General features: G+C 39.7%; 1 protein-coding gene across 3 annotated transcripts in view; it reads right to left on the reverse strand.

Moving 5' to 3' along the window:
• Nucleotides 1-27154, reverse strand: part of LOC107226585 (proteoglycan Cow) — a 108996-nt gene that overhangs the window by 11821 nt on the left and 70021 nt on the right. For all 3 annotated transcript variants that reach the window (XR_006903752.1, XR_006903751.1, XM_046736668.1), the window contains exons 2-5: nucleotides 17841-17898; nucleotides 10767-10869; nucleotides 9364-9498; nucleotides 7627-7772 (exon numbers count right to left, since the gene is read on the reverse strand). Coding sequence is in view for 1 of the 3 variants with exons in the window: in XM_046736668.1 (XP_046592624.1) it covers nucleotides 7627-7772; nucleotides 9364-9498; nucleotides 10767-10869; nucleotides 17841-17898 (442 nt within the window). In the remaining 2 variants the exon portion in view is untranslated. The remainder of the gene's footprint in view (nucleotides 1-7626; nucleotides 7773-9363; nucleotides 9499-10766; nucleotides 10870-17840; nucleotides 17899-27154) is intronic.

The raw sequence follows: 27154 nt of genomic DNA on the forward strand, positions 1-27154 counted from the left end.
CCACTTAGTAACCATCTTCACACCAATTCGATCAGCATTTTACTTTTCACTCATGCTTTCAATTCTAATAACAAGACGAAAACTTTGAATGAGCTTTTCACAGTACTATATATTTCCCCAACTGGCAGTCATGCCAATTTAAAACCTAATCGTGCGATTGATTTCAAATTTGCGAAACAGGTGTATTCAGTACACGGTTCTCTATTGCACTAACTTACATCTCATTCAGAACTAACAGTATACGACCCACTTGAATTGACAACTTTTATCAACTGATTGCAAATGGGGTGATAAGTGTTACCACAATTTCTGCACTGGGTAGGCGATTTGACTGACTTCCAACAGTCTTTGCACATTAGCGGAGCTGATTGTTTTTCAGTAACAGAAGCATCATCGGGCTTATTAGTATTGGAACGGCGTATCGTAAATGTACAGAATGATACTTATATCAGCGAGGAGCTGATTAGATGATCGTTAAGCGCCAGTGAAGGAACATAGTCAGTCACCGACCCAAGATATTGAAATGTCGCTATGTTCAAGTACGAATTGACACAGGTTTATTAGATAAAAAGTTAAGAATAAGCATTGAAACAAGTAATTTCTTTATTAATTTATTTAACATGTACATGCATGTTGAGCACTGAAATGTAATAATACTGGAACCTTCACTACAAGGCTCGGTACACGGATGGCTTTCCGCAGAAAGATAGCTCGGAGGTGAAGTGTTGTCTCTCTTGCACCGATAGAATCTTTGAAAAAGCTTGTACATCAGAGATCAGTGCCCCTGTCGCACGCTTCTTCTTTTGCAAATCAGTGACTTTACATATTTTCTTAGACTGTCCCACGCATGCGTAGTAGCTATTAGAAAGGGGCAGCACTTCACCTCCGAGCTATCTCTCTTTCCGGAAACCACACCACCGCAGTAAGCGTTCCAGTATTATATTTCAGTAATTTTAATATGTATTCAAATTAGACACAATGTGCGGCGTACTCTTATTTATATATCTATATATGGTGTCAATGGTAAAATGTTGACGCGTCGCTTGACCCGCATTGAGAGAATGCATATTTTGCCTTATTTAAATTCATTTATTTGAAGAATGCAACGGCAAATGCCTATTTTTCTTTTATGTAAGGATTTTTGAGAATTCAATCTATCTATTCCAATGCTCGTTTTGTATGTGTAACTTTTTTTGTAAAAGTTGGACACGATTCACTGTAATTTTACTACTTTTCCCATAAAAACTTGTGTAAATTTAATTTTTATTTTATAGAAAACCGTCGGATCAATATAATTGAGATTTTCGCATAATTACATTTCATCAAATACGAAATCATTAAAGAAAAAAGTAATTCATTTCAATATCGAACCTCCCTAACAGGTGTAGGCTGAGCGAAAGTTGCACTAAACCGAAACTGTGGGACGCAAAATAGATCAGATTTGCAAGCGATGAAACAGTATTAAAAGCCCTCCTCACGCACTACATTTTATCACAAAATTGCTATGAAATTTACACACCCGTAAGCAGATGAAGTTTAGACAGAAGAACAGACGCAACACGGATCCAAAACAGGTCACCGAGCAGAACAGAGAATATTATATGAAGCATTTTACACCAGGCCAACCTATGTATGACCCTCACCATCGGTGATTTTTTTATCTTTAAATATGGTGTAGAGAGTATAAAAAAAAAACATCTTTCGCTGGATCTTAAATTTTTTGGACGACAACCTTGATTTTTACTGCTTCCAAAACACGGAAATCCAATTTTCGAATGCATAGCTAGCACTCGGTACTATCTAATGAAAATGGTTGTTTCATTCTTGTTTCTTTCTATGATAAATTGTAGCCTGAAGATGGCTGGCTGGGCCCAGCCGAAACTCTGAAGCTATCAATCCAAAAAAAAAATATCCTTCATTGACCTTCCCGGACGAAGCACTACTAGTTGCTAATGCATAATCCCAATAGCTTGGCTTCAAATTTTTTGGATCATTTCTTTGATAAAAAAGAAAATTTTGAAACCAAGGTGAAAATGGGCAAGCATTTGGTTTAAGCCACAGGCGAAACAAGTAATTGAAAAGTGAAAAAAACGTATAAAATGTAGATTTAAATTTTTGAAATTTATATTTAATTCGATTTTTCTTGAAAAGTTTCATTTTTGAAGCCTGTAGAGCGTGCGTAACGTGCCCTATTAGCGAACAGTGCGGTAAAGCATTGTAAGTGTACAAACGAAATGCTCGATTTTACACACCAGGGATTTCTTTGGCGCATGCGAACTTACGAATAACTCAACTTTACGCACTGTGCCATTGCGCGTAAGTTACTTATCTCGAATTTTATGCGATGGCCGTGACATCGTCGGTGCTTCTCAAACCAAACTTTCCTCCTTAAGTGTTTGAAAAAATACTGTGTGTCAGATACACGAATGGGGCGATATCTGAGACATATGATTACAGCTTTTGCCTTTGGCTCGGGCCACCAACTTCACACTTGTCAGAAATCGCCTACCACTCACGAAGCCATTACAGTAAACTAGGGGCGTCGCTGCTGTGCGCTTAGCGCGTGATTCCCGCCGAGGCACTCGCGAAACTATTTTGCACGGCTCAGCAAGACCTTGAAAACACTTGAACATAACTTTCTGCTATCTGTAAGAGTTTACCAAAAGAGTATACTGAAAATAACAAATTGAACAATAAAGTCTACTTTTACAAAAATATTATTGTAAATGCATCAGAAATCTGATGTGAAAAACAAAAATCACATTGTTATTTACCGTCGATATACGAATAATCAGCAGAGTTCAGATCTTGAAGCATACGCCTAACCCCTTTTCTCCTACTGCGAACTTGCGGACACGAATCTTATCACGTTGACATCTCTTTAATAACTGAGGCTGGTCCAGTTATAGAAATCACTTTATAGATTGATTTTGGTAAACATAGAATCAAGTAAGGAATGTAATAATTGAGACGTCGATAATTACCATCACCGAACGTGAGGCCGTCTCTGAACTATGTTCCATGAGTATCTCTTGGCACAGATCCTTCCAAGCCACAAAGTCACCGCCCGTGCCATCACATGTACAGTTTTCACCTGAACCGAGAATACAGACGAATACTGCAGACCTGAAGTTGCGTATGTGTCGACACAGGTGGTAACAGCGTTGCTTGGAAGGGTCTGTTTCAAGACACACTCGCAGTAGAGATGCCCCAACATGCATTTTACGGCTGTTCTGAGTTCGCCATGTCGGGCTTTAGATAGTAACTCAATAATCGACATTGCCAACTTGCACAGTAGCTTATAATATTGCATAAAAGCTTATAATATTTATTGTTTAAAATGTTTTAAACCGTATTGGTATATCACTTGGTCCTGCTGCTATCTTTCCTGCAGGTCTTTTATTGCGGGTACGATTTCCTCTACTTCCGCTCTTGCTAGTACCTTTTTTCTTGAGTTCCATTCAAAAAGTTCCATGAAGTACTCTTTCATTTCCCGGATTTTATTTCCTCGCTCATTCTTTTTCTTTTTTTCCTGTTTATTAGTTCCCACACTTGCTCTTGTGTTCTGGCCTGCTTCACCTCTTGTATGTATATTTCTCTCTATTCTTGCTAGTGGTGATGAGCTACACCCACTAATCGTTCCGGTTATCATCTCCGTAATGAGCAATCTATGGTTAGCAAACGGCCATGAGAGTGTTATTAGCAAAATCGATTGATTACTCTCTCCCTGAGACTCGTGTTCACATACATCAAACCCTTTCCACTTTTGAGCGGAATCTCCCGTCCGGGGTGCATGGCTACACTAAGCGGCACGGTTTTAAATACGTTTGGGCCAGGTGTGACGCAGTTTTCCTGAAGAAGGATACTGGAGCTAAGCTTTTACGGATATACTTTTTGGATGACCTCCCGGCTGATCAACCTGAGTAGCCCCTTACTAGTGTTTGACTCTGGCATGGGAACAGTCGCCATCCATTCTTATCGTGTGAGCTTCTGCTTGCTACTCCAGGTACTGATTGTTCTGCGTCATCTAATCCGCTGTTACGGCTACTTAAAAATCTATCATGCTAACGTCCAATCTCTGGTCGCTTATTTTGATGAGTTTATTAGCTACTTTAGAGACAATTATTATAATATAATTGCCGTTTTCGAGTCGTTCCTCAAAAATTATGTTTCCGATGACCCTACCGAGATACCTGACTACGCACTCTTCCTCCAGGATAGACTTGGCAAGAGCGATGGCGGAATAGCCGTATACGTGTATTCTAATCTAAATGCTTGAGTGATCTTAACCTCTCCTGACCAGTACTACCACGAGCCAGAATTCATGATGTTGGAGATTGCTGTTCCAAGTTCCTCTAACAATAAGTTACTGTTTACCGTTGTATACCGTTCCCCTAAAATTGGGTTTTAAACGAGGTCGTGGATGCTTTTTGTGAACTGACACAAGCTTACAACAACCTTGTTATTGTTCGTGATTTCAATGCGGATCTCTTGTCGCACTCCTCGGACCGTAAGCAGTTGCTACAATTCTTAGAGTGTAATAATTTTCACATCGTTTCGTTTGCATCTACGCATCACACTGAGCACTCTCATACGTTACTGAACCTTTGCGTGGTTGACGATAGTGAAAAGACTGTATCCCAAGGGCAATCGGGAGTCCCGTTTCTATATGGGCATAAATTAATTTATTTTGACCACAGGCTTAAGATATCTCGTCCTGCCCCTAGGTCGTTCAGATATTGATACATCAAGAACGTCGATGCGGTGGTCCTTCACCAGGATTTGTCAAACCGCGACTAGACCTCTATGTTCTATAGGTCCGTTGGAATCGACAATAAGCTTGCCTTGATTAATACGCGTTTGCTTGGCATCTTGAATAAGTACGCTCTGACTAGAACGTGTCACACAAAGCCTACTCCTGCCGCTCGGCTAACTGACGATATTCGACTTCTCATGAGGGACCGTAATGATAACTCCAAAGCATTTAAGAAGGCTCCGTGCTTGGTGCTGTATGATTCATATAAAGCCCTCAGCGATTGCATCCAATCGCTAATTCGGGCTGCTAAATCCGTATATTCTGAACGTATCTTTTTTGAGCTCACTACGCCCAAATCCTTGTAGTGTGAATTTAGACATCTTGGTTTGTGTAAGCAGCGTCAGGTTGTGCATCCTGCGAATCTGATGCCTAATCGCGTAACGGCTACTTTGCATAGACCACTACTTCGGATCTCCCTTGTTGACTGCAATGGCTTTGACTCTGAGTTTAACTGTGAGCGTTTTTATTTTCAACACATCACTGTTTCCATTCGTAGTGGAAATTTATAATTATTTACTCACTAATTCTGTTTTTCCGCTGTTATGGAATAAATCTTTGCTACAATCCATCAATAGAACTAAACCCTAACTCATTGAATGATTTCCGTCCGATTTCTATACTGTGCTTACTTTTCAAGGGCCTGAAAAAGATACGGCATTATCAATTCACAGCTTATCTGAAAGCGCACGAATTACTAGATCCGTCGCAGGCGGGTTTTCGGCGTGCACACGTTATGCAATCAGCTCTGCTCAAACTACAATAACTGGTGATGTCAATTAAGTCATGGATTCTCGTGTGGTCACTCTTATAGGTTTTTTTGATTTTCGCATGGCCTTTGACACCGTTTCTCGTGCAAAAATACTGTGCGAGTTGAAGAATCTTGGCTGTTGTGCCTCTGTTCTTGAGCGGTTCCATTCATATTTATGCGGTCATCAACAGGCCGTTCGAGGATGGATGAATTTGTTTTTTCCTGGGCTCAAGCGTACTGCACGGGTCCGTGCTTGGCTCGTTATTATTTTCTATCTTTTTAAACGATCTTCCACTATTCCGATAGTATATTCAGAGAGAGCATCCCAAAAAATGGTTGTATACCAATTTTTATGGTAATTGGTAGCAAATTGAGATAGTTATTCAACTTCGTACATAGACCTATCATACAATACCAGTTAACCGGTTCAACCGCGCTGATTTCCTGTAATCTTGAGATGAACGCTAATGCCGTTAATATATGGGTTTTCAAGACTGCACGTGGCTGGCAGATGAGAACTACGTCGGAGCCATACCAGTTTCACCCGGTTGTAACCGATGTAGGAAAGTCTAGTCGGGCCCTTTGAAGTGATGACGCTCATCTCGACATGTTACTATGGGTGCGTAGTCTCGCACATGTCGCTATTACGGTAGGCAATTATGATGTATCTAATTTACGTTACTTATTTTGGTACAAGTATACCATTACCAGTAACGGGTCAAGTGGATCATAGAAATACACGGCATCCCATCAGACGACTTACAATTAAAGCCACCCTAGTGTGGCGCACTGGTTTTGCTTAAACCTAGCATGCCATGTAGTCAAAGATATTCGGAGTATTGAGAACTGGTATTGAGAACAGACCATTAAATTCAGACAGAAGTAGAACACACTATAGTTGTAATGATTGAAAAAATGCATCAATTCGTGGTATTTGATAGACTCCGGTTGAAGGTGCTAAGGTAAATGAATTATACTTGACATGGTGTGGTTTTAAACCTTAAAACTGAACTATTAGCGGTATAAAAAAGTAAGTCGAATATTTTTTTTTCTCTTCGAGTATGCTAATTTTTCAGGTAATCTGCGAGTCACTGTAAAGTAGCTTTACTTGTTAATCCTTGTCAAGGAGATCCTGCGAGCTCCAGAAAAACGGAAATGAGTACAGGACTTACACGCTAAACCAGACGGTACTCTAGTGTCGCTATGTAACGAACGAGGATTTCGACCATCAAACGATCTCCAAGCCGTGCCTGCTGACCCGCAATAATGATATCGGTCATCCACGGTAGACGTGATTTGGCTTTTCAGCCGTACCACTTTAACAATAGCTAATTAAACTAATTGCAGTAGAACCTTAATTATCCGAGCTAATATGAAGCCAATTCAGATCGAATCATCGAGAACCTCGGATAATATAAACCAAACAAGTTGAAATACATTTTTCAGTTGGAACAGATAATGACGCACTGGTATGCTTAAGACAATCTCGGATACCGACTAAGGAATTCGTACACGTAGACAGTTTATGAGCGTGAAAATACTCAAGTAACTCCGCGGCTTTCAGTGAAGATTTCTGACACTTCTGAATCATAAACATATGGAGACGGATTCTGAAATAGGTTGTTTTTTTCTAGTCGATTACGTTGGTAACGGAGTTAGTCCACAGCGCCACCGCCATCGCGCAAGCCGGCTGCGAACCAGGCTCAATCTATGTAAGCACAATAGAACCCAACAATACAAAACTGAAATGGGTTTGCGGCTGGCCAGCGGTGGCTCTGCGGGCTGACTCCATTGACTATCTTATCGGTTAAAGAGAAATTATCTGTTTCAGAATCCGTGACGACATGAGTACAAAAGGTAAAAAATAAATTATCTATGTAAATTATCATGCAATAGGTCAGTTTCATGAAAATGTGGCAGTGTTTGTCACAGAAAATAATACCATAAGCATAATATCTTGAGACCCAATTTTGGTAATGTAATCAGAATTCTGTTTTACCATATACAGTGATTCAAGTTTATGTGTCACCAAATTGCTATTTAAAAAGAATAGGGAACCTACCTTTGCATGGGCAGAATCCTTTGCAGCCAATGTGAATAGAAGTATGATGAATGCAGTTATGATACTCTAATCGACATGGTGAACTGTACGTTCTATTATCTGATCCACACAGAAATGTGGGTTTTATTACAGGACATTCTCGGCATCTGAAAACAAAGAAATCTTTATTTTAGCATAAATTCTAAAATATTCAGATCGATGGAAAATAATATGACAAATCTCGAGTGATTATTATATGATATATATTATTATATTATATATATATATTCTCGAAATTACAGTTACGAAGAGACGGACACTATCATAACAATATAAATGGTTTGACATGAAGATTCATGCATGAGTTTAAATATTCGGAATGAAGATCCGATACAGTCGACACCAAATTCAAAGGTAGACTGTTTTTTTGTCAAAATGCGTACAACCAGATTTTCTGCTAGTCAAATATGATAAAAAAATGTTTCCGATCGTTCGTTTTTACATGCGCGTTCTTCTCTTTGAAGTCTGAAAATGGAAGTTCAGTATTACTGACGGAAGTGTCACTTACGTAGGGCTTAGGAGCGCGATTCTGCATGCAATTCCGAACAGATAGACCCCAAAAACAAGCGTGTTTTACCCTGAAATGAAGAAACGGCATGCTTTCTACGAAACTGTGATTATTGGCAATTGTCAATCACGAATTATGATAATCAGAGTTTTAGGGCGGTTGATAACGTTTGCGGCAAGGTGATATCGCGTTGGCATTGTTAACAATCGACAATTGTCACAATTTCGTAGAAAGTATGCCGTTTCTTCACCTCAGCGTAAAACATACATTTTTTTAGGGTCTATCTGTTTGGAATTACATGTATAACCATGCTCTTATGCTCTTTATTGGATGAAACGGGTTTAGGTTCAGATTTTAATCGACATAAGTGACACGCCCACATTTTACGATTCACACAATGTAAAGTTTCGTCGACTTCGATTCATTTTATACTATTATCGAAAACTAATCATCAACAAAGATCCAAGACTGCTGGGAAAAACAATGTAAATGCGTCATTTCAAAGATATGTGAAAAAAATTTCACGGCCGATAGTTTCAACCAGGGCACCTTCTCAAGTAGCCGAGCAGACTGGTATTCGGTCATAATTTTTGTCGAAGGAACAATGTAAATGCCACAAGCTTTATCAATTTCTGCAAAATTAGCCAACTCAGACTGCTTGTATACGTAACGGGTATGGTTGTTGATTGACTCTTAAAAAGAGCGTGATGCTAGGTTTCTTGTACAGAAATAGTATATTTCGATACATGAGGCCAAACGAGCGTTTTGCGCACTATTTTTCTTTATGAATGTATGCACAATCCGAGATCTGTGGAATTCATTCGTAAATTACTCGCAACGGCTGATCTAACCTCTACAACTCGGTATACTCGCAATGACAGCAGTCCGCAAACCAAACCGCTTGTGAACGCTAGATGGCACTAGTAATGACAGCAGTGCGCAAAGTACTTTGCACCCAGTGGTAACATTTTGCTTACTAGTGAATTTATTTTGCGCACTGGTTAAAGGATGTTGCGCACCGTCTTCGCGCACAGTGCGGCAATCAGCCATTTTGGACGTCTGTAAACGGTGGGCAAACGAGGATTTTGCATGCATGAGTAAATAAAAAGATTTTCCCAAACACGGCTTTTCAATGCTTTAACTCAATAAAAAGAAGACCGGCGTGTCAAAACTTAGGCATGATCACTCACTTGGACTCATCTTGATCTTCGTCATCAGCATCGTCTTCCGCATCGTAAAACACGTCATCTTTTTCCAAGTCATCGGCAGTCTCAGCTCGGTCTTTCTGTTCTTGAACAGCACGTGATTTGGATATAACAATGTCTCTGCAAGTTGAAACATAATATCGATGGTCATAACAAGTTGTTGAGAATTTAGTCTTATTTAACATAGAATTATAAAATGTATAGCATTCAACCTAAATCTAGAGATATTTAGTCTCAAACTGAACGGAACACATCGCCGTATAACACGTGATGGTCATTTCATAAAGAATAATAATATGGTTGGATTTACCTTCGTATTACCATCAAGAGTTTTGAGTACAGTAAGAATTAAAGAGAAGAATGCTCGCAGATTTGATATTACTAAATGCTCAGTAATACCTCAAAGATGCTCGCTATATTTTGATGTCCCCACACGTAATTTTTATTTTCTTGGCATATTTCATTTTGGAATGAGCTACCGGTCTACCGTAACCGTGATACTCTGGCGATAGTCTTACAAGCTCGGCTAAGCTCGGCGAGGGACGAGACTGAAGTTAGTAACGTTAATATATCGAAACATTGTAACAAAAATCACTATTTTGCACCTTTAGAATACCCGAAAAAGTTGAATTTAAAAATTCTGAGTTTATAGATATTGTATTAACAGTTGACTAAATTTCAAATAATGCGAAAGTTGCAAAAATAACTACTTCTTCCAAACATGCATTGCGACAATAAGATTACAAACTTTAGCCTCATATGGAGGGGGGCACTGACATGTGCACAAGGCATAGAGCATTATTTGAGGAAGAGTTCTTGACCTCGATATGGGAAAAATGCTTGGATATGGAGGTCAAACCAAAAAAACATGTTGTATCAGTCGAAGTTTTGGCTCTGGATGTGGGTACTTCTTACGACGACTAATTTTTCTAATATAAGCTATAGTTATACTGTATAATAAAACACATTGATTCGGTAAATCTTGAATTACGTATTTGGATTCAAAACATTATTTTTAATGTTTTTCAAAAGGAAAATTCATCCCGAAGAAAGAAGATGATAGTTTGTTCTGTGACACCATTGGAGAAAATTATTAAAAAATTCGTCAACTTCGAGGGCTCAAAACTATATGAATGCATAAAAAAAAATTACCTTTCGTAGTCATAATCAGATTCCTTGACCTCAAAAATACTTACAACACATGCTTTCAAAAGTAACTATTCACCTAAGACGCTAAAAACATTATATTACTTTATGATGCCATTCCGTGATTTTTGGCAGTTCGGCTCAGGCGCGCTTGACGCCGCTATGACGCCTTGACAATTAAGTGGTTAGCCTTCAAGGATTCTTTCCACTATGTCGGTATGTGAGTAGCAAAAGATACTTACCCGGACTTTTGCAATTCTTTCCTGGAGACACAAACTGCCGTGAAAGTGTCCTCGAGCAAGCAGAGTTCCTTCTTCTTGCAATTCAGCGGACGGCAAAGATCACCTGCAATAAAGAATGAATAGTACTCAAACGAAAAAGAATTTAACAAGGCATGCTACGTAATTTTCTTTCTACTCAGAGGAAATGGCCAAATTGCACAGCCGGTTAAGTAACCGACTGTGGATGTAACAATTTAGTACAACTAATTGCGAATTTTCCATTTCGTCACTAATTCTATATTTTTCATGTTAATTTCTTATTTTTGCAAAAAAGTTATGAATTTGGGAGTCAGGAATTTTATTCCAATACTTTTTACAGGTAGTGGTATTATTGCTAGAATTTATTTCAATGTACACTGACATTTTTGTGGTTTCTAAGCTGCAAAGTGAATTTTTGTTAGTAAGTTCCAGTTTAATGTACTTCGCGCAAGGTTTTTGCACCAGAGGTGCTTTTACGGTATTTCAATACTTTTTGTATTGTACATTGACAACTTTGGCATACGGAGAAGTGTTTTTGAATAAAATCAAGGTTATCCTAAGATGATTTTATCGCAAAATCTGATTTGTTCGGAGGCATTATAGATTTTCAAACTAAGGTTAACCTTTACATATAACAATAAATTTCGGCTTTGCAAGACTATTAGCTATACGTCTAGCTTTATTAAGAACTCCGCAGTTCATTAAACCAATTTGAACTAGTCTAAAATTACAACTAATTCTTATATGCTTACTGAGTTATGACTATGAATCACAAGAAAATTAATTTCATTCATTATATTTCTTCAGCACGGAAGAAAAAGGCCTGGCCGGTGAGGGTGTAAACAGCACTAGTTAAATTGAATGAAGTAATGATATTCAGTTGGCGGTACGAATCGTCCTTTTTTCTGAACTTAAGTACATACACACACTGCCTTCGAGGTTCAAGTGGAACTCACTCCTACGCTTGAGCTTCACCATCAGCCACAGCAGATGGGGATTAGCAGACTTTGTTTTGGTCTCCAACTGTCGACTGACCGTTCCCGTTCTCGTCTCAGCTTAAGGCTATGGCGGTAAAATCCCGCCCGCTTCGTTATTGAACGATAAACGCCCGCATTCCGCTCTTGGCCGTGGCCACTGCCATCCGGTTCTGGTCACCGTATCTGAGCTTTTCGGAATGATTGCTCGGGTTGGGTGGTCTTTTTTCCGTCGGATACAGGAAGCAGGTATATCTTGACGATGGGTCTGCCGTACGTCCCGAAGGCTAAGCAGACGTTCGCGGTACGGACCAGGCCGCCAGGTCCTGGGTGGACTTCAAGTACTCTTCCTAGAGGCCACCATCCTCGCTGAAGCAACGACGGATCGATAATTGGAATCCAATCGTCCTTCTTCAAGTTGGGTCCACTTTCTCCGTTGCTGTAGCATGTTTAAGTACTTCCATGCCCATCGCATCCAGAACTGGTCGCACATAGCTTGAATAAGTTGCCAGTACCGGAAGTAGTTGATCCGTTTCTCGGGGTCTACTGCCCCTTGAATTAATGACAGGGTGGAGCTGATCAGTAGACGGCTGGTGGTCAAGACTTGTAGGTCATCCAGTTCACCAGAAAGCGACACCAGGGAGCGTGAATTCTGAGTTCTTCGTAGGTAAGATATTGCTTGCCGATGACCCGCTCCATGTTTGTCTTGGCAGATTTGACTGCCTCTTCCCACAGGCCGCCAAAATGAGGGGCTTCTAGGAGGATGACTTTCCACGTGATTCCATCGTTCGCTAGAGTTACCGCAACCTGATCCCATTTCACCTCTGCTTGCCGAAGCATTGCTCGCAGCTCGTTGTTCACGCTATGGACGGTGATCACATTGTTGCTTCAGATTTTCCGGGGTACACCTCAACGTCTGACAAATCGTCTTACTGTCGTTAGAAAAGTGGTCGTCATGAGATCGCCAACCACCTCCATGTGCAACAGCCTTGGTACATAGACAGACGAAGATCGCCAGGTATTCTTTGATGGCTCGGTGTTCTTTCCCCTTGGCGGTCTTTACGTTAAATGGACCTGTTTAGTTGAGATCTGTCCCAGAAAGTGGTTGGGTTTATTACTCTCTTGGCAGGAAGATTTCCCATCATCTGGTGAGATGTTCGGGTTTCGACTTCAATACACCGGAATATGCAGGTTCTGACATGGTGCTTTGCTTGGGACTTTCCCCCAGTGATCCACGTCTTGCGGAGCGCACAGACGTATGTTAGTGACGCACCCCCATGCAGGATGGTTCGATGAACTCAGTTGATGATCAGGTGTAACAGGTAACAGTGTCCGAGCAGGATGATTGGATGTTTCTCAGCGTAAGGAAGACGTGTGTTCTGTAGCCGCCCTTCAACTCTGAGGATCCCAGACGCATATTATAAAGGCACTTAAGCTGGCAAATTTGTTGTTGCCCGGAAGTTGCCAGCTCTTTGAAATTAGAATGCTCTCGATTCAAGTGTTGCCCTTGCGCCATCCTGACACACGGTAGGTATGCTGTTTAGAGTTCAGCAGGGGGTGTCAGTTATTGGCAGAGTCCACGATTATGCCTAATAGGACCTGTGGTATAGTCGAAGGTATCGTGCTATCGCTCGCTGAAAGAGCGTGAGTGAGGAGGATTGCCCTATTATGACCTCAATGTTGAACCGATGGCAAGATGTTTCGTCCTCCCTCATGTTGCTGTGCGAGACCATCTACTCCTTCATCGGGCTGGTCGGTGATGGGGCAGCAACTCGGATCGTTGAACAACCACGAATGATCATGCCACCAAGATGAGGCCGCTTTTAAGGTTGTGAGTTCTGTTCCACGTGAAGCAATCATCAGCGGGGTTCTCCTGAGTTGGCGTTTGATCGCGCTGTGATTTTGTTCCCTTGAATCTCAGAGACTCTGTTCGTCACAAACACGTCCCAACGCGATGGGTCAGAATCAGTCTACCCGAGAACGATCCTCAAGTCTATCCAAGCGTGCACCTTGACACGGGCACAGTCGAGGTCAGTCTTCACTCTTTTCAGCATGCGGGTGAGAAGTGCTGCTGCGCACAATTCCAATTTTTGGTATAGTGATGGTTTTTACTGGCGAGGCACGGGTTTTTGCAGTCAGCAAGTGGCATTGCCCTACCATGCCTGTTGACGCGAATCTCATGTAGATCATTGCAGCGTATGCGTCCTTGCTGGCGTTCGCGAATCCGTGATTCTCAAATTCGCTGAATGGAAGTGTTCAGTCATCACGGAATCTGATGACCGTGACAGCTGGCAGACCGTCTCTGAAGGCGGACCACCTGCGCATTATGGCAGGAGGCAGCGGATCATCCCAATCGAGTCTGTCCCTTCAGATATCCTGCATCAAGATCTTTGCTGTGATCGTAACTGAACTCAGCCATCCGACTGGGTTGAACAAACGAGCAATCGTAGCGAAGACATGCCGCTTAGTAGGGTGAAGAGCTTCTCTATCGATTGGGACCTCGAATCGAAACTTGCCTGTGGCTGGATCCCACGTCACTCCTAGAGTCAGAACTGGATGACTGTCCGGGAATTAATGCCATTGACGGCGCAGCGGGTCCTGCTTCGGTAAATTTTCAAGCAACAAGTTCACGTTGATAACTTAATTACGAAGATGAAAGTCTCCTGCTTGAAGCATGCGAATTAGTTCGTCTCCCTTTTTCCTTGCTACGCCCAGGTTGTCGGCTCCGGAAAGAATGTTATCCACGTATGCTTCCTGGTTGGGGATTTAAGCCACAACTAGGACGCACTCTCTCTTATCGGCAGCCAGCTGGCGCAGCGTTGTAAGTATTAGATATGGAGCGCATGACATCCCGTAGGTCATGATCTGGACTTGACAGTGGACAAGTTGCTCAGTCTGCGGCTCTCTCCATATAATACGCTGCAGATCGACATCCCTCTGATCGACTAGAATTTGTCGGTAGATCATTTGAATGTCTGCGGAGAAGACGATTTGGTAGAATCGCCACCTCATAATAATCGTTAAGAGATCATTTAGCTGAGCTGGCTCGCTATGAAGCACTTCGTTGAGTGAAGCCCCAGCAGGTGACTTTCACGAAGAGTTGAAGTCAACATGCAACTTGCTTCCCTTGTCTGTGCTCTGCCAGATCCAATGATGGGGAATGTAGCAGATAGCCCTAGTCGATATCGGGGAGTGCTCGTCAAGGCTCGGGATCCTTTACATGTGGCCCATTCGTTCGTACTCTTCCATAAAGTGCTCGTACTCTCGTCTCACAATTGTCAGATTGTCGACCCGTAGCATGCAACCTTCGATGTGTCACATCGATTGCTCAGCAGTTCGCACTGTGTCTCTCAGGAGCCTTAGACTTTCTAGTGTCTGGATGAGGCATCGCACCACGTATCTTTCCGAGCTATCCCGCCAGTGACTTTTGGTGTATAACTGCTCACAGTCTCGTTGGTTAGACAAGACGACTGTGGGGTGAATTGCTTCTTTGAGCTCCCAGAATTATGGTGTTGCACGGCTGACGACTTGCCGCAGCAGAAGTGCTGCCGCAGTATATTTCTCCGACTTGAAGGTTTGCTTGTCGAGTGAGCCTGACGACGACCCATCCTAAGGCCGGTTTCTGAGCGACGGGGTTGCCTAGTGGCCACTTCCGAACGCCGTCAAGGTTTAGATCCTCGTAGAAGCCTACCTCCAGTAGAAGATCAATCCTTCTTGGTGGCCTGAATTGTGGATTGGCGCTGCTCAGTCCTTGTAGGGGATCCCATTTGTTTCCTCGTGCACGGGTCAGTGTCAGCAGACTGAGCTGTCGTAGCACGTAAATAGATATGCTAATTTCATGTGACCGGTTCTCAATGGTGACCAGACTTAGGATCGTTTGTTTCCTGGCGGTTCCAGTTGAATGTCATACGAGGCTGCTAACCATTACATTGGCCACGGTTGTAGTCACCCCAGCTTCTGGACCGATCTGAGAGTCATGAAACTCGCCTCAAATGCAGCGTCCAATAAGGCTCGAGCAGTGAATCGCGGTCTGCTAAACGCCATTGATGTCATCACCGAGGAAGCAGTGTTGTCATTTAGATGAATGAGGAGCATCAGACTTCGATGTTCTCGCGTTGTGTCCGACTCGGAGTGTCTCCACCCTTCATCTCTTTTCAGTCCGTTGGTAGAGCGATTCTTTCCTTCCTTCACTTTGTGAACGAAAGTGTGATGGTGGAGAGAGCACTTTCAGTGACTGTGTTCGGAAATGCACTGGCTTCTAAAATGCCCTGTTCTGAAGTAGTTGAAGTATAGACCTAGCCTCTTGGCATGCGCTCGTCTCTCCTTTAGATGCAGCTTTGTCATTTGAAGCAAAAAAAAATAGGCAACGTAATGCCTGCCCTAGCAGGCTGAACATCATGAGTCGTGGACCGGGGTGGTCAACTCCTTAGTTCTCCTCCGTGGCTACGTTGATGAGTCTCGAGGATGTGAGCGCTGGGACGATATTCCTGCCGATCTTGGCGGGGGTTCGATTACCTGAAGGGCTATCACGTGTCCTTGTATGAAGGCGGTGAGCTGGGCATAGAATGGTATGGCATCATCATCGCCCAAGCTATTTTTCCAATCACACAGTATCATAAGATCCATAGCCTTGGTCGTGAAGAAGAGAAGCCAATCGTCCCAACGATCTGCTGATCGACCCAGTGCCAATAGAACTTCCTTACGTTTCACTACTCGATCCCACAAGGCTTGCAGCTCAGTTGAGTTTTCGTTCCTTATGGGTGGTATTGACGTGATTGAGTTCTTATCATAGACTCAAGTACACACACACGCACTACTAACGAACTGGCAGCGTGAAAATGTATCCGTCTGCCTTCGGAGTTCAACCGGAACTAACTCCTACGCTCGAGCTTCAGCCATTAGCCACAGCAGATGGGGATTAGCAGACTTTGTTTTGGTGTCGAACTGTCGATTTACTGTTCGCGTTCTCGTCTCAACTTAAGGCTGCGGTAGCAACAAAATATAATAAAACGAATTGAATCAGTGTCCGCAAAATTTGATTAGCACTGTGACTAGTCAGTTACATTATGTATATTGTATCGTAACAGTAATTTTGTTTAAATAAATAAATTTGTGCTTAACTTCGTGTTGCTGACTTTGCTTGTTCGAAGCCTTATGTGCTTCGTCCTCCGGAAGATCATTTACAATTAGCACGACACACACTGGGTCAGGAGACCCGATTCCGTGGACAAAAATTTAATTTTTAAACTTTGAATTTTGCAAAAGAATATTAGCTCATTGTAATGAGTGATCAGTGAAAATGGCCGAGTCGAAAATATGAAATTGATAGGACTTGGCAGCCAAATGAAATATATAATGCTCATGATAACAATAACAATTGGAAGTAGGAATTAAGCATACGTGGAATAATCAACTTATAACCTAAAGCGAAATTATAATACAACGTAATATTTTTCCAAATGCATTCCACCGATTTGATGTTCCAAGCCGCGGGTCATGATATGCAAGCGTAGTGAGTGATGGGTAAGGTTGGAGCGCGAAACGCATGAATCTTTTTAAACCACATACTAAATGCATTTTTTATCGCAGTTCCCAATCTACTTGTAAAATTCACATAAAATGTAATGCTATGATTGGAACGACTAACTACAGCATTCTCTTTACATTCGGATAAACGTACAGTAGCGCTCAAAAGTATTTGGATAATATAAAATTCGTTATTACGTTTATTAATCGTTTTTCCTACTTTTCTTTATTTTAACTTTATTTTCGAGTAATCGATAATTAATTTTTACCAATTATGTAGAATATCGAATTTGTTTTAACAAATAATATTATTAATTTTTGTAGTTTATTCTTGCATGTAATTAACTCAATTACTATCTTTGTCGAAATACTTTTGAGCGCTACTGTATTTGTTGAATCGTCTTTATTTTTATTTTCAAATGTTGATGAATAACTGTACTTTTCCGCTAATCTGATAGGGATGTACAAATAGAAACCTATCTGAATCATTTTCACTTGAACTTTAGGGTAGCACGGTTAAAATTGCACAAGCATCAAGGATCCTCGTTTCACTTACTGTTCGGATCGTGTATCCAGCGCTTCCTATCGCCCACTTTGATGGTGCGTGTGTCTTCCTGAAATAAATTGAAAATACAATCATTAGGAATATGCGAGCAGGTTAACTCTGAGGAAGCATAGTCCTCAAGCTAAATGACTTATTCGATACATATCAAGGGCTAGAGGCCAGTAGGGGGCATCCACCGGTTTTTTGATCAAAGATGACTTTGCTACCAAAAGGTTACATCTGCAATTTTAATGTTGGAGTTCAAAAGGATAATAACTTGAAAGCATTCTGCCAGTAGAACGTAAATTACAGTGTTGTTTGCCACGGTGCTGCTATAACGGCGTGGGTTGAATTATTTGAAAACTGATGTTACACTGTTCTTGCAGTAAGCGTAGTCTGTTTTTTCTATTTTACAGTTTCACTTAAACAGAAGGGCACGTAATATCAATTTCTAAATCGAAACGCTTATGCCCATATCGCAGCAAATATTTGGAACTTTCTTCGTTTTTACAATTTTCATACTTCTTCCAAAAAGTCGTAACAGCATTTTTTAACCTTTGTGGGTTACTCCTTTCCGGTAAGTATTGACGATTTTCATCATTTTCAGAATTGCATTTCGGACAAAAACCGTTACATCATTTTTCAAGACCAAAATCTCGATGGGCCAGAATTTCGAATAACAGGGGGCCTTGCCACTAGTATAGTGCTTGTAGACACCAACGCCATCTATTGACTAAAACTGATAGCTGGCAGCTTACATGCTTTCGCCTTTTTGCTCCTTCTGTATGTATGAGATTCGGTATTTTGACGTATCAAGTTTTTGATTTTTCGCTATGATAAAAATCGCATCTGAGAATTTCCGTAACAAGTACGACTCTGAAACTTGAACACTTGTCTTTTCCAGTATGCGGTATTGTTATCACATCGATATTATGCCCTTCGTAATCTTGCTTATTCTTAAAAGTGCTTTTTAGTATGAATTTATTTCTACATAATTGCGTTTTCAATTTTTATTCCTTTTACGATACAATAATAAATTAGCCTTTCGGAAACTTGATCTCCACCCATTCTGCACCATTGGAATTGTGTGTATTCGGGTACTCGATTCACTTGCTTAGTTATTTGTCGTTCCGAATATCGGTCTTTCTGAATATTACGCTAGCGCAACTTTGCAACTCCCGAAATCTATTTTTCGGAACTCTGATATGTCGAGTTTTGTAACTTCGAATCTTGGTATTTCGCAATTAAGACATTTCGGAAGTTTACACATTTTCCTTCAACAATTTCGGGTGTTTGATCTTCCGGAATTTTGTACCTTACTCCAACATGAGAATAAGAACGTAGAATCATTTTTGAAATTGGACTCTTGTTCTAATAAAATCTCCATTTTCAAACAGTGTAGCAAAATTTGGTCATATTGCATTAGGTTCCGATGAAAGTTTCCAGATTTGGTGAATGGCAGAGTGAAAAACTACAAAATCAAATCATATTTTAGATAAATACGATCGAAGAAATTTTACTTAATTAGCATCTTATTGACAAAATTTTTTCAACAATAGAATTCTGAGCAAACCTTAACATTCATTCAAGCTTTTTATCCAAATCCTTTCATGTGCCAAGCCCACCGGACTTTTTGAGTGGCATGCTCTTGGTAGGCTTGAAAATTGTTATAATATTTCAAAAACTTTTTTTGCTAGAACTATTGTCAAGTGGTGTCAGGGTATGTATAACTATCGGAAGAGTCGTTAGAATTTATTAAAAAATTTCGGACGTAGAGGCAAGTTGAAGTTTTCAGACAGGCATGTTCTCAGTAGGTCTAAAAATTCTCCAAAAATCTTACCGAACTAGAATAATCTTTGGGATTGATGAGGAACTATAGAACTCCTTCAGAACTGTGAAATCCAATAGTTCGACAAAAATCGAAAATGGCGTGTTACTTGAAGCACGCCAATCCACAAGCGAGACAGGACGCTGGTAATATTTAGCGTTTTTTAATTTACCTATATTTACGTAATGTTGCAGATTCTCATTTGCTTCACTCTACAAGCGAAACCTGTATCTCAAAACGTTAACCTATCCGAGAAAAACGTCATTAAAATGTGCTGAACAGTTGTAAAAATTGAATAAAGTTGAGTGAAAATTGTGCAAAATAAATTTCTAGGTTATAGATTAGCATCTAGTGGGATAAGCAAATAAATAAGAAATCTTCTTGGATATGTCACCCCATGAGCGGAAATTGCAAATGTATCCTCTCTGCGCATGGTTCTCGTTCTTATAGTCTATGTGAAATAACCTGAAAGATTCGAGTTTGAAGATAAAACGAAGGGGAAAATACAAACCTATAACGCAAAATAAATCAATACCCACTACTATCCCGCGGGTCCTGTTTCAATTTATTTTTATGAGCTCCGCGTACCCTGTGTGATATAAGATATTTCAAACCTTTAGAAAGCACAATAAATTTGAACGACTCAAATATTATTATTTTTCCTTCTCCCTAATTCCGAGAAATTCACTTTTACCTAGCTTATCATAATTATACGACTTCTAGGCACAAAGGTATATCACTGGGTAGGCTGAGGTTTTTAAAAAGAGTTCAGGAGAGGGTGAAAAATCACAGATCACGTTGATTCACGAGTCAACCATGCATGATAAGAGATAAGGATGTTGAAGGTGTGTGTAGCGAAATGCGGCATTACGTAAGTTACGCGAACCTTCGTCGGCGCTTAAGAATGAACTTTGGTCGGTTCATAATTGAAATAGGATGTTTCAATATTCATTGCAACACAAGTTTGATGCCAAACACACATACAAAGATCATTTCGGACGTAGAGTTCCCTATTTTTTTCCCTCAACTTACAACCGTATCGCGATAGTGGGACATGTAAAATTTGGATCGGAGTTAACTGCTAATATTCTGATAATTTTGGTGGAGAAGGCACCCCACAAATGGCAGGTATGGCCCATGCAAACATAGACTTCTGTTTCACGTCTTCAATTGCAAAATTCCTGCAGTTATTAATTTTTTCACTGCAAAAGGCGAAAGCTCGGTGGAGATCCATCACCAATTAACTTTTGGTTACGACAAGCAACGCATAACTATTCAATTAATTCACAGATGTCCTCCAACTTCTTTCGATGAATGCACAGATGTGTATGACAGAAATATGAAATGCGAGCGGTAACAGATTTCTTGTTCCCATGCTCGTTTTGCACATCTGTGCGTCATTCCAGAAAAGTTGAAAACCTTTGACGAAACATGAATGTTCACGCATTGTTCATAGTAATCAGAAGTTATGATGATGAATCTCCATGATGCTTCCGGTGAAGTGTTTTGAAGAATTTGAAAATTTGAAAATGGGATAGCTGTACGGATTTCACTTACTATGGCATCGTTTGTCCACCGAATTTTCAAAATACTATCAGCAAATCCCAATACAAATTTTGCATGTCTGACGAACCCAATAAAACTTGTTATCTGGCCGAAGAAAAATAGGGAAACTTACTTTGAAAGTGGCATTTGTATGGTTGGCGAATGCTCTAAATCACAGTTGAGCCTTTATTCCTATCTCGATGAATATCAATCAAACTAGAAAATTGCCGTTAAGATATCGGTAAGGTGACGCTTGCGATAAATTTTTCTTTTACATTTATTATATATTATCAACTTTCTAATTCAAATCAAATTTTTTACAGCAAGCCAAATGCATTCCGAGCTTAGTAATTTGTACTCGAATTGAAAGTTCATAGAAGTACATTCTCAGTGTTCAGATATTAAGAGAAATTTTCTGAATGTGTTGTCCGAATAAGTTCAGTTTTTTAGTATAGTATATTAATTAGCCAGTAAAATTAGACCAATCACAGGTGGAACAATATGAAATTAAAGTCAATCTACCACAGAGTTGTCAAACACAGCTGACTTAACATACATATCGTTCAACGAGAATTGATGACATGATATGAAACCAATCAATAAAAGGGACGGATGTCGAAGGATCGGAATTGCGTCATAAATAACAAACCCGATGAGGCTATATAATATATGTATAATCCTCGAGAGGTTTTTAAAAACTTAGATTTTCGATTAGTGGTTACGAAATTTGAAATCCGAAATAGTTAATACTAATAATATAGCAGACATTTGGAGGCCTACCCGGTGTGCTAAAAATGCTTTTTTTTCTCTGCCGCTTGTTTGATTGTAAACGAATTTACTTTTATTTGATATAAGTGAAGTTCGATCATAATTGTACGCGAAGCTCGTTTGAGATGGTTAAAATGTAGTATTTCCTCACGTGGCCAAACTAGTCACCAGGTTTGTACCCAAATTGTGAAATTCAAGTGCCTTCAAGATGCCAAAAAAGGAATCATGAATTTTTTATGAATGGACTAACAATAACAGTCGATTCATTTTTTTCACACTATTTATTACGAATGCTTGAAAAGTTCTCTAATTTTTCATACACAAAAATATTACAAAATGGCTGCCGGGCAGGCGGTGGTGTAGCAGTCCTCTGGGCACAAGCGCCCAACCAATGTGACATCTACGGATCATAAAAGTTATCTAAGACTACACACTGAACACAGCAAGAATGTTTGTGGCCGAATACCCGTGGTATAATATGCCGACAACAATGCATAAGCTGTTACTCCACGGTTCTCAAATAATAGCTTCCGCATCTTGACCAACCGTCCAGCTATCTGAAGAGGCTCAGGAAGCATCAAATAACGACATTAAAACATCTAGAGAGAGATTCTCTCAAAAAAGCTCGCGAGAAAGGAGGATACACGATGTGCTCAACTGGTTTTTGGTGTCATCAGATTCTTATATCTCAAGTCTCCGAGAACTTACAGCAAAAAAGATAAAGGAACTTTCTCCTGATTCTCTGTGGCTAATATCTTGTACCAAACCAGAGACAGATTCAAGCGAGGGAAATTCTGTATATGGAAATTCGCCTGTATGCAACGATACTTCGATAATCGCACAACGATATTCCAATCGTCGATTTGATTTTAAAACTTTGTGTCCTAGATTTGTATTCAGTGGCGCCAAAAATGTATAGCGACGTTCAGCTTTTTCTAACAAGTATTTCGATAATCGCACCGCTATATTTCGATCGCCATTTTGTTTTTTTAAGGTTTGCGACCCAGATGTGTATTCAGCGTCCCCAAAAACTCTGTATTATGAAGTTTGATACAATTCTAATCTTTCACTGACTTATGGTCACGTTCCATCTGAAATGTAAGTTTGAGATTCAGCATAGTTCGACAGGATTCAGTAGGTCCAAATCAAGCAATGAAGAATTCAGAAGATTGTGGTACATAATTCGGAGATCTAGTTTACCGGAGAGTCCCTGCAAAACAGAGTCCGGTCGATCGCTTCCATCTTGGTCGCCATTTTTTTGCACACCGAAATTGTGGGAAGTTTTAAACACGTATAAGTAGATAGAAAGATTGATGTTATGTGATGAACACATTACAATATTAGCTTATAATATACATCGAAAATCAATTATTTTTCGTCATTTTTACTAAAAAGTAAGGGTAGTACTACAGATTATGACAGTTGATTTTATGTAATTTAACTCGCCTAATATAGTTAGTAATAAGAAGCGTCTAAGTAAACCAGGCCTATGCACAGAAACGTTGGTTTCTTGGCCGGGTAATATGCTATGTAATTATCTCTGTTTTATATACCAGAATGAATTCAATTTCCCTGGAATATTTCTATCAATTCATCGTTAATAATAACCCTATCTTCGGTTTACTCTGAAAATTTCCGAATGTAATTCAAAATGCTTACTTTTTCACAGAAAAAAACACACAACTTGATATCGAGTGATCAACATAAAATTCATTCAAATACCTTTTTACATTCTATTCTCTACTCACGGTGATTTATCCGTTGGTGAGCACCGAGATGAGAATTGTTGTCTCTGTGTGGCTTCTTTTTAAAGTTCACCTGAGTTCCGAATATCGATTTCAATTATAGTGGTAGGTATTGTTATGATCTGTTTCATAACCATTTTCTAAATACTTAGAAAACTTTTCAACATAATTTACTGCGGTTTTTTGCTATTTCTAAAAGTATGCTAATATGTCTCCACGAGCCAAGAGTAATTATTGCGATGTATTGTATATTAATACTGTTACAAGCAAATTGATTGGAAAAAATCGCGAATATTGAAGGAATAACTTATTTATGAGAAAATTGCCCCTTTAAGCACATATACACTACGCATCAATTAAATTTTTTTGGGGCTGCTGAATCATAATATGAAGTCAGATTCTGAATATTCAAGCTGGAGCATCTATATGACGGGTAAAAATTTTAAATATAATCGAAAACTGCTGAAAAATACGGTGCCACCATTTTCTGCTTTTCTACTGATTTGGTACACTGTTTCAGAGTCGTAATCAGTGACCTGAAAAACTCCTATATACAGTTTTTCGTCAATATTCAATCAAATTTGAGATTTTTCCTGCCATATTGAATCCGCTATCTTCAATTCTTCAAATCTGATTTCACGTTGGTGATCAACACTTTCAAAAACTCTAGGTAACTATATTGTTGGAAAAGTTGACTCAGAACAATAATGTGTGACTCACAATCAAAGGGATATGAACGTACAGAGAGAGTTGAGTTTGAAATGATTAATGCATTGACGATGAATTCTACTAGTAACGATAAACCTAGTGTTCCAAAATTGCGTTTGACATTTTCAACGCTGATCAGACGATTGCCTGAACAAGAGAACGCACGTACTTGCCATAGTTGTTTAAATCTAGCATTTTATAGAAGACTAGTTTCCCATTACGGCTTCGCCCGCATTCACATTTTATATGATGTAATAAAAATTCTACTCAGATAAAAAAATCTTGCTTACAGTTGAGAATATGTGAATAAAGTCTGATAAAATCTGACCTGACCTAGGTCCGCACCTAACCTAACCTCTATATTGTATAAGAGTTTAGTCAGCGTCCGCTTAAGTGTGTGATCCTGTTCCGACGTGGCTTACAAATACCGTTACTTCTGCAAACTATCCATCTGGCGGTAACGAAATATAGCCTAAAACCTAATCAGACGTTGTAACTAATGACTGAAAAAAAAATTATTCAAAATTATCTCACAATCAGTCATTCTGAAATCTATATAAAATACGCTCATTTATTGAAACGACTCGCGCGCTACCTATTTTTAAATGGTTGTACTAATTCATAAAACTTCGCAATGGTAAAGAAACGCGTACGAAACAACAAAGAAACATTAATTTTTTACGGGACAAACAAAAAAAAAAAAACAATTTTTATAATTCAGAAACCTTAGCGGGCGTGCATACAAGAAGTCCCCAAAGTTTCATCGCAATTGGATGAATGATGTATGAACGCAACGGGACAAAAAGACATAAAGACAGATATTCGTTTTTATATGTTTAGATTCGTTTATTCCGGAATTATTATCGCGTACTTTTCGGGAAGAGGAAAGGGTGAAAACAAACAAGGAGATCGAACAGCGTATATGTATATGTATATAAGAGTTTAATAACTTTGCGTGTTCTCTGGACAAAAGTCTGTCGCCGACTAACTGAGGTATATGCCCCCCCACTCCCTCGTACATCTTCCTTTGATCCCTCGCCATTTTCTCTCGCGTTCTCTCACTCGCATTCTCACACACGTTTGCACGCTTACAGAATGAATATTCAATTGTCATAAGACAAATAGTATCATTAGTACGTTATACATCGTCTGGTATGCAATAGCAGATTAGGGTATGTAATTAGATCTGAACGCTTTGAATACTGCTGTTAGATGAAGCAGAAGCGAATCAAAGTCTTGTTATTTTAGACGTCTTATTAGGCGTTGAGTCGTTCTTGTTAAGTTAGATTAACTCCAATGTGAATAACACACAAGTTTCGTATCAAAGTTTATCTAAACTGTAACAGTGAATTTCCGAACAGTACCTGTATACAATCATAACGGAAATCTTATCAATTATTCAAATTATTAGCACTGCAATGTAATATGTAAGAACTAATATTTCCCTGACTGGGTATATTGTACCGGGAAAATTCTTTGACGGTTGACTATGCTTCGCGGGCAGATAGGCAATCGTAGTGACATACGATGGGTATACTGTCATTTCTGAAAAGATATCGTCGTTTGACTTACCAGCCGATGCAGACTCGACAACCAGAGGTTAAGATCGCGGAATTTCGGAAAAAGGTATGTTAGCAATGCAGCATCGAATGTAATAAATTTTAACCTGATTATTTTATAACTTGGATTACAAACGGCTTCAATACAATGATGAAACAGTCGGAGAACTCGATTTATCGTGGGTCCTACGTTCATTTTGCAAGCAAACAGCGTCAGGACTCGAACGAGATCGAAAACTGTACCAAGTAAACTCATCGGTGGAAGTCGCAGAGTTAATGTAGAAATGCCGCACTTAATCGCCCAATGCCAAAATTCATCTAGCTTCGTTCAAATTGTTGAATGTTTAATTATTACCACCCGAGTGTAAAAGTATCGATCATTGTTAAATTTTCATGAAATTCAATTTTTGTGTCCGACCTTGAAATAAGAACCAGGTGCTGTATGTCTGGACTGGTTTCGTTAGTTCCGTTTTTCATCAATAAATTCAATCTCACAATTTCAGAAGCAGCAATAACTCAGATCATATGGTGTATATTGACTGAAATATTTCTACAGAGTAGTCCGAATATTTATGAACATATTTTTCTTATTGTTGCAATTGCTTATAGAAATATTTCGCTACGAAGATTTCTCAATATGATTCACAAGTGTTGAGTTGTTCGAAATTTGGATAGAAAAATTACTGGATACAATAATATTGTGTATTTGGAAAACACTCAACGACGCAGCAATTGAAAATAAAGTTCAAAAAACATAGGCTGGAGGTACATGGAATTCACGCGGAATATCCTATGCAGTCTACCTGTTTTATTGATCGCTACATAAGTACGTACAAATTGGTTTTTAACTCCTGCGCAACGCGGCGCGTGATGTACCGGTGTATTACAAACCACCATTCGTTTCATAACGATTCGGTGGCCAATAAATTTTGTATTGATGGCTGCATGCAGTGGCACGTTATAGAATATGCGTTCTGTATGCTTAAATCTTGTTACACTCACCATGAATTATAATAGTGTTATTCTCTTGTACCATAACTCTAAATGTTCAAATTCAAGAGGCTTCTTGGTATCAAACCACTGACATAACGGAATCTAAGAATATCACATATCTCTTCTCAAGAGGATGCTATAGCCAGTTTTTACCGAAAACATTAAGTATCACTTTTTTTT

The sequence above is a fragment of the Neodiprion lecontei genome, chromosome 4 (assembly GCF_021901455.1).
Source record: "Neodiprion lecontei isolate iyNeoLeco1 chromosome 4, iyNeoLeco1.1, whole genome shotgun sequence".
Taxonomy (NCBI): domain Eukaryota; kingdom Metazoa; phylum Arthropoda; class Insecta; order Hymenoptera; family Diprionidae; genus Neodiprion; species Neodiprion lecontei.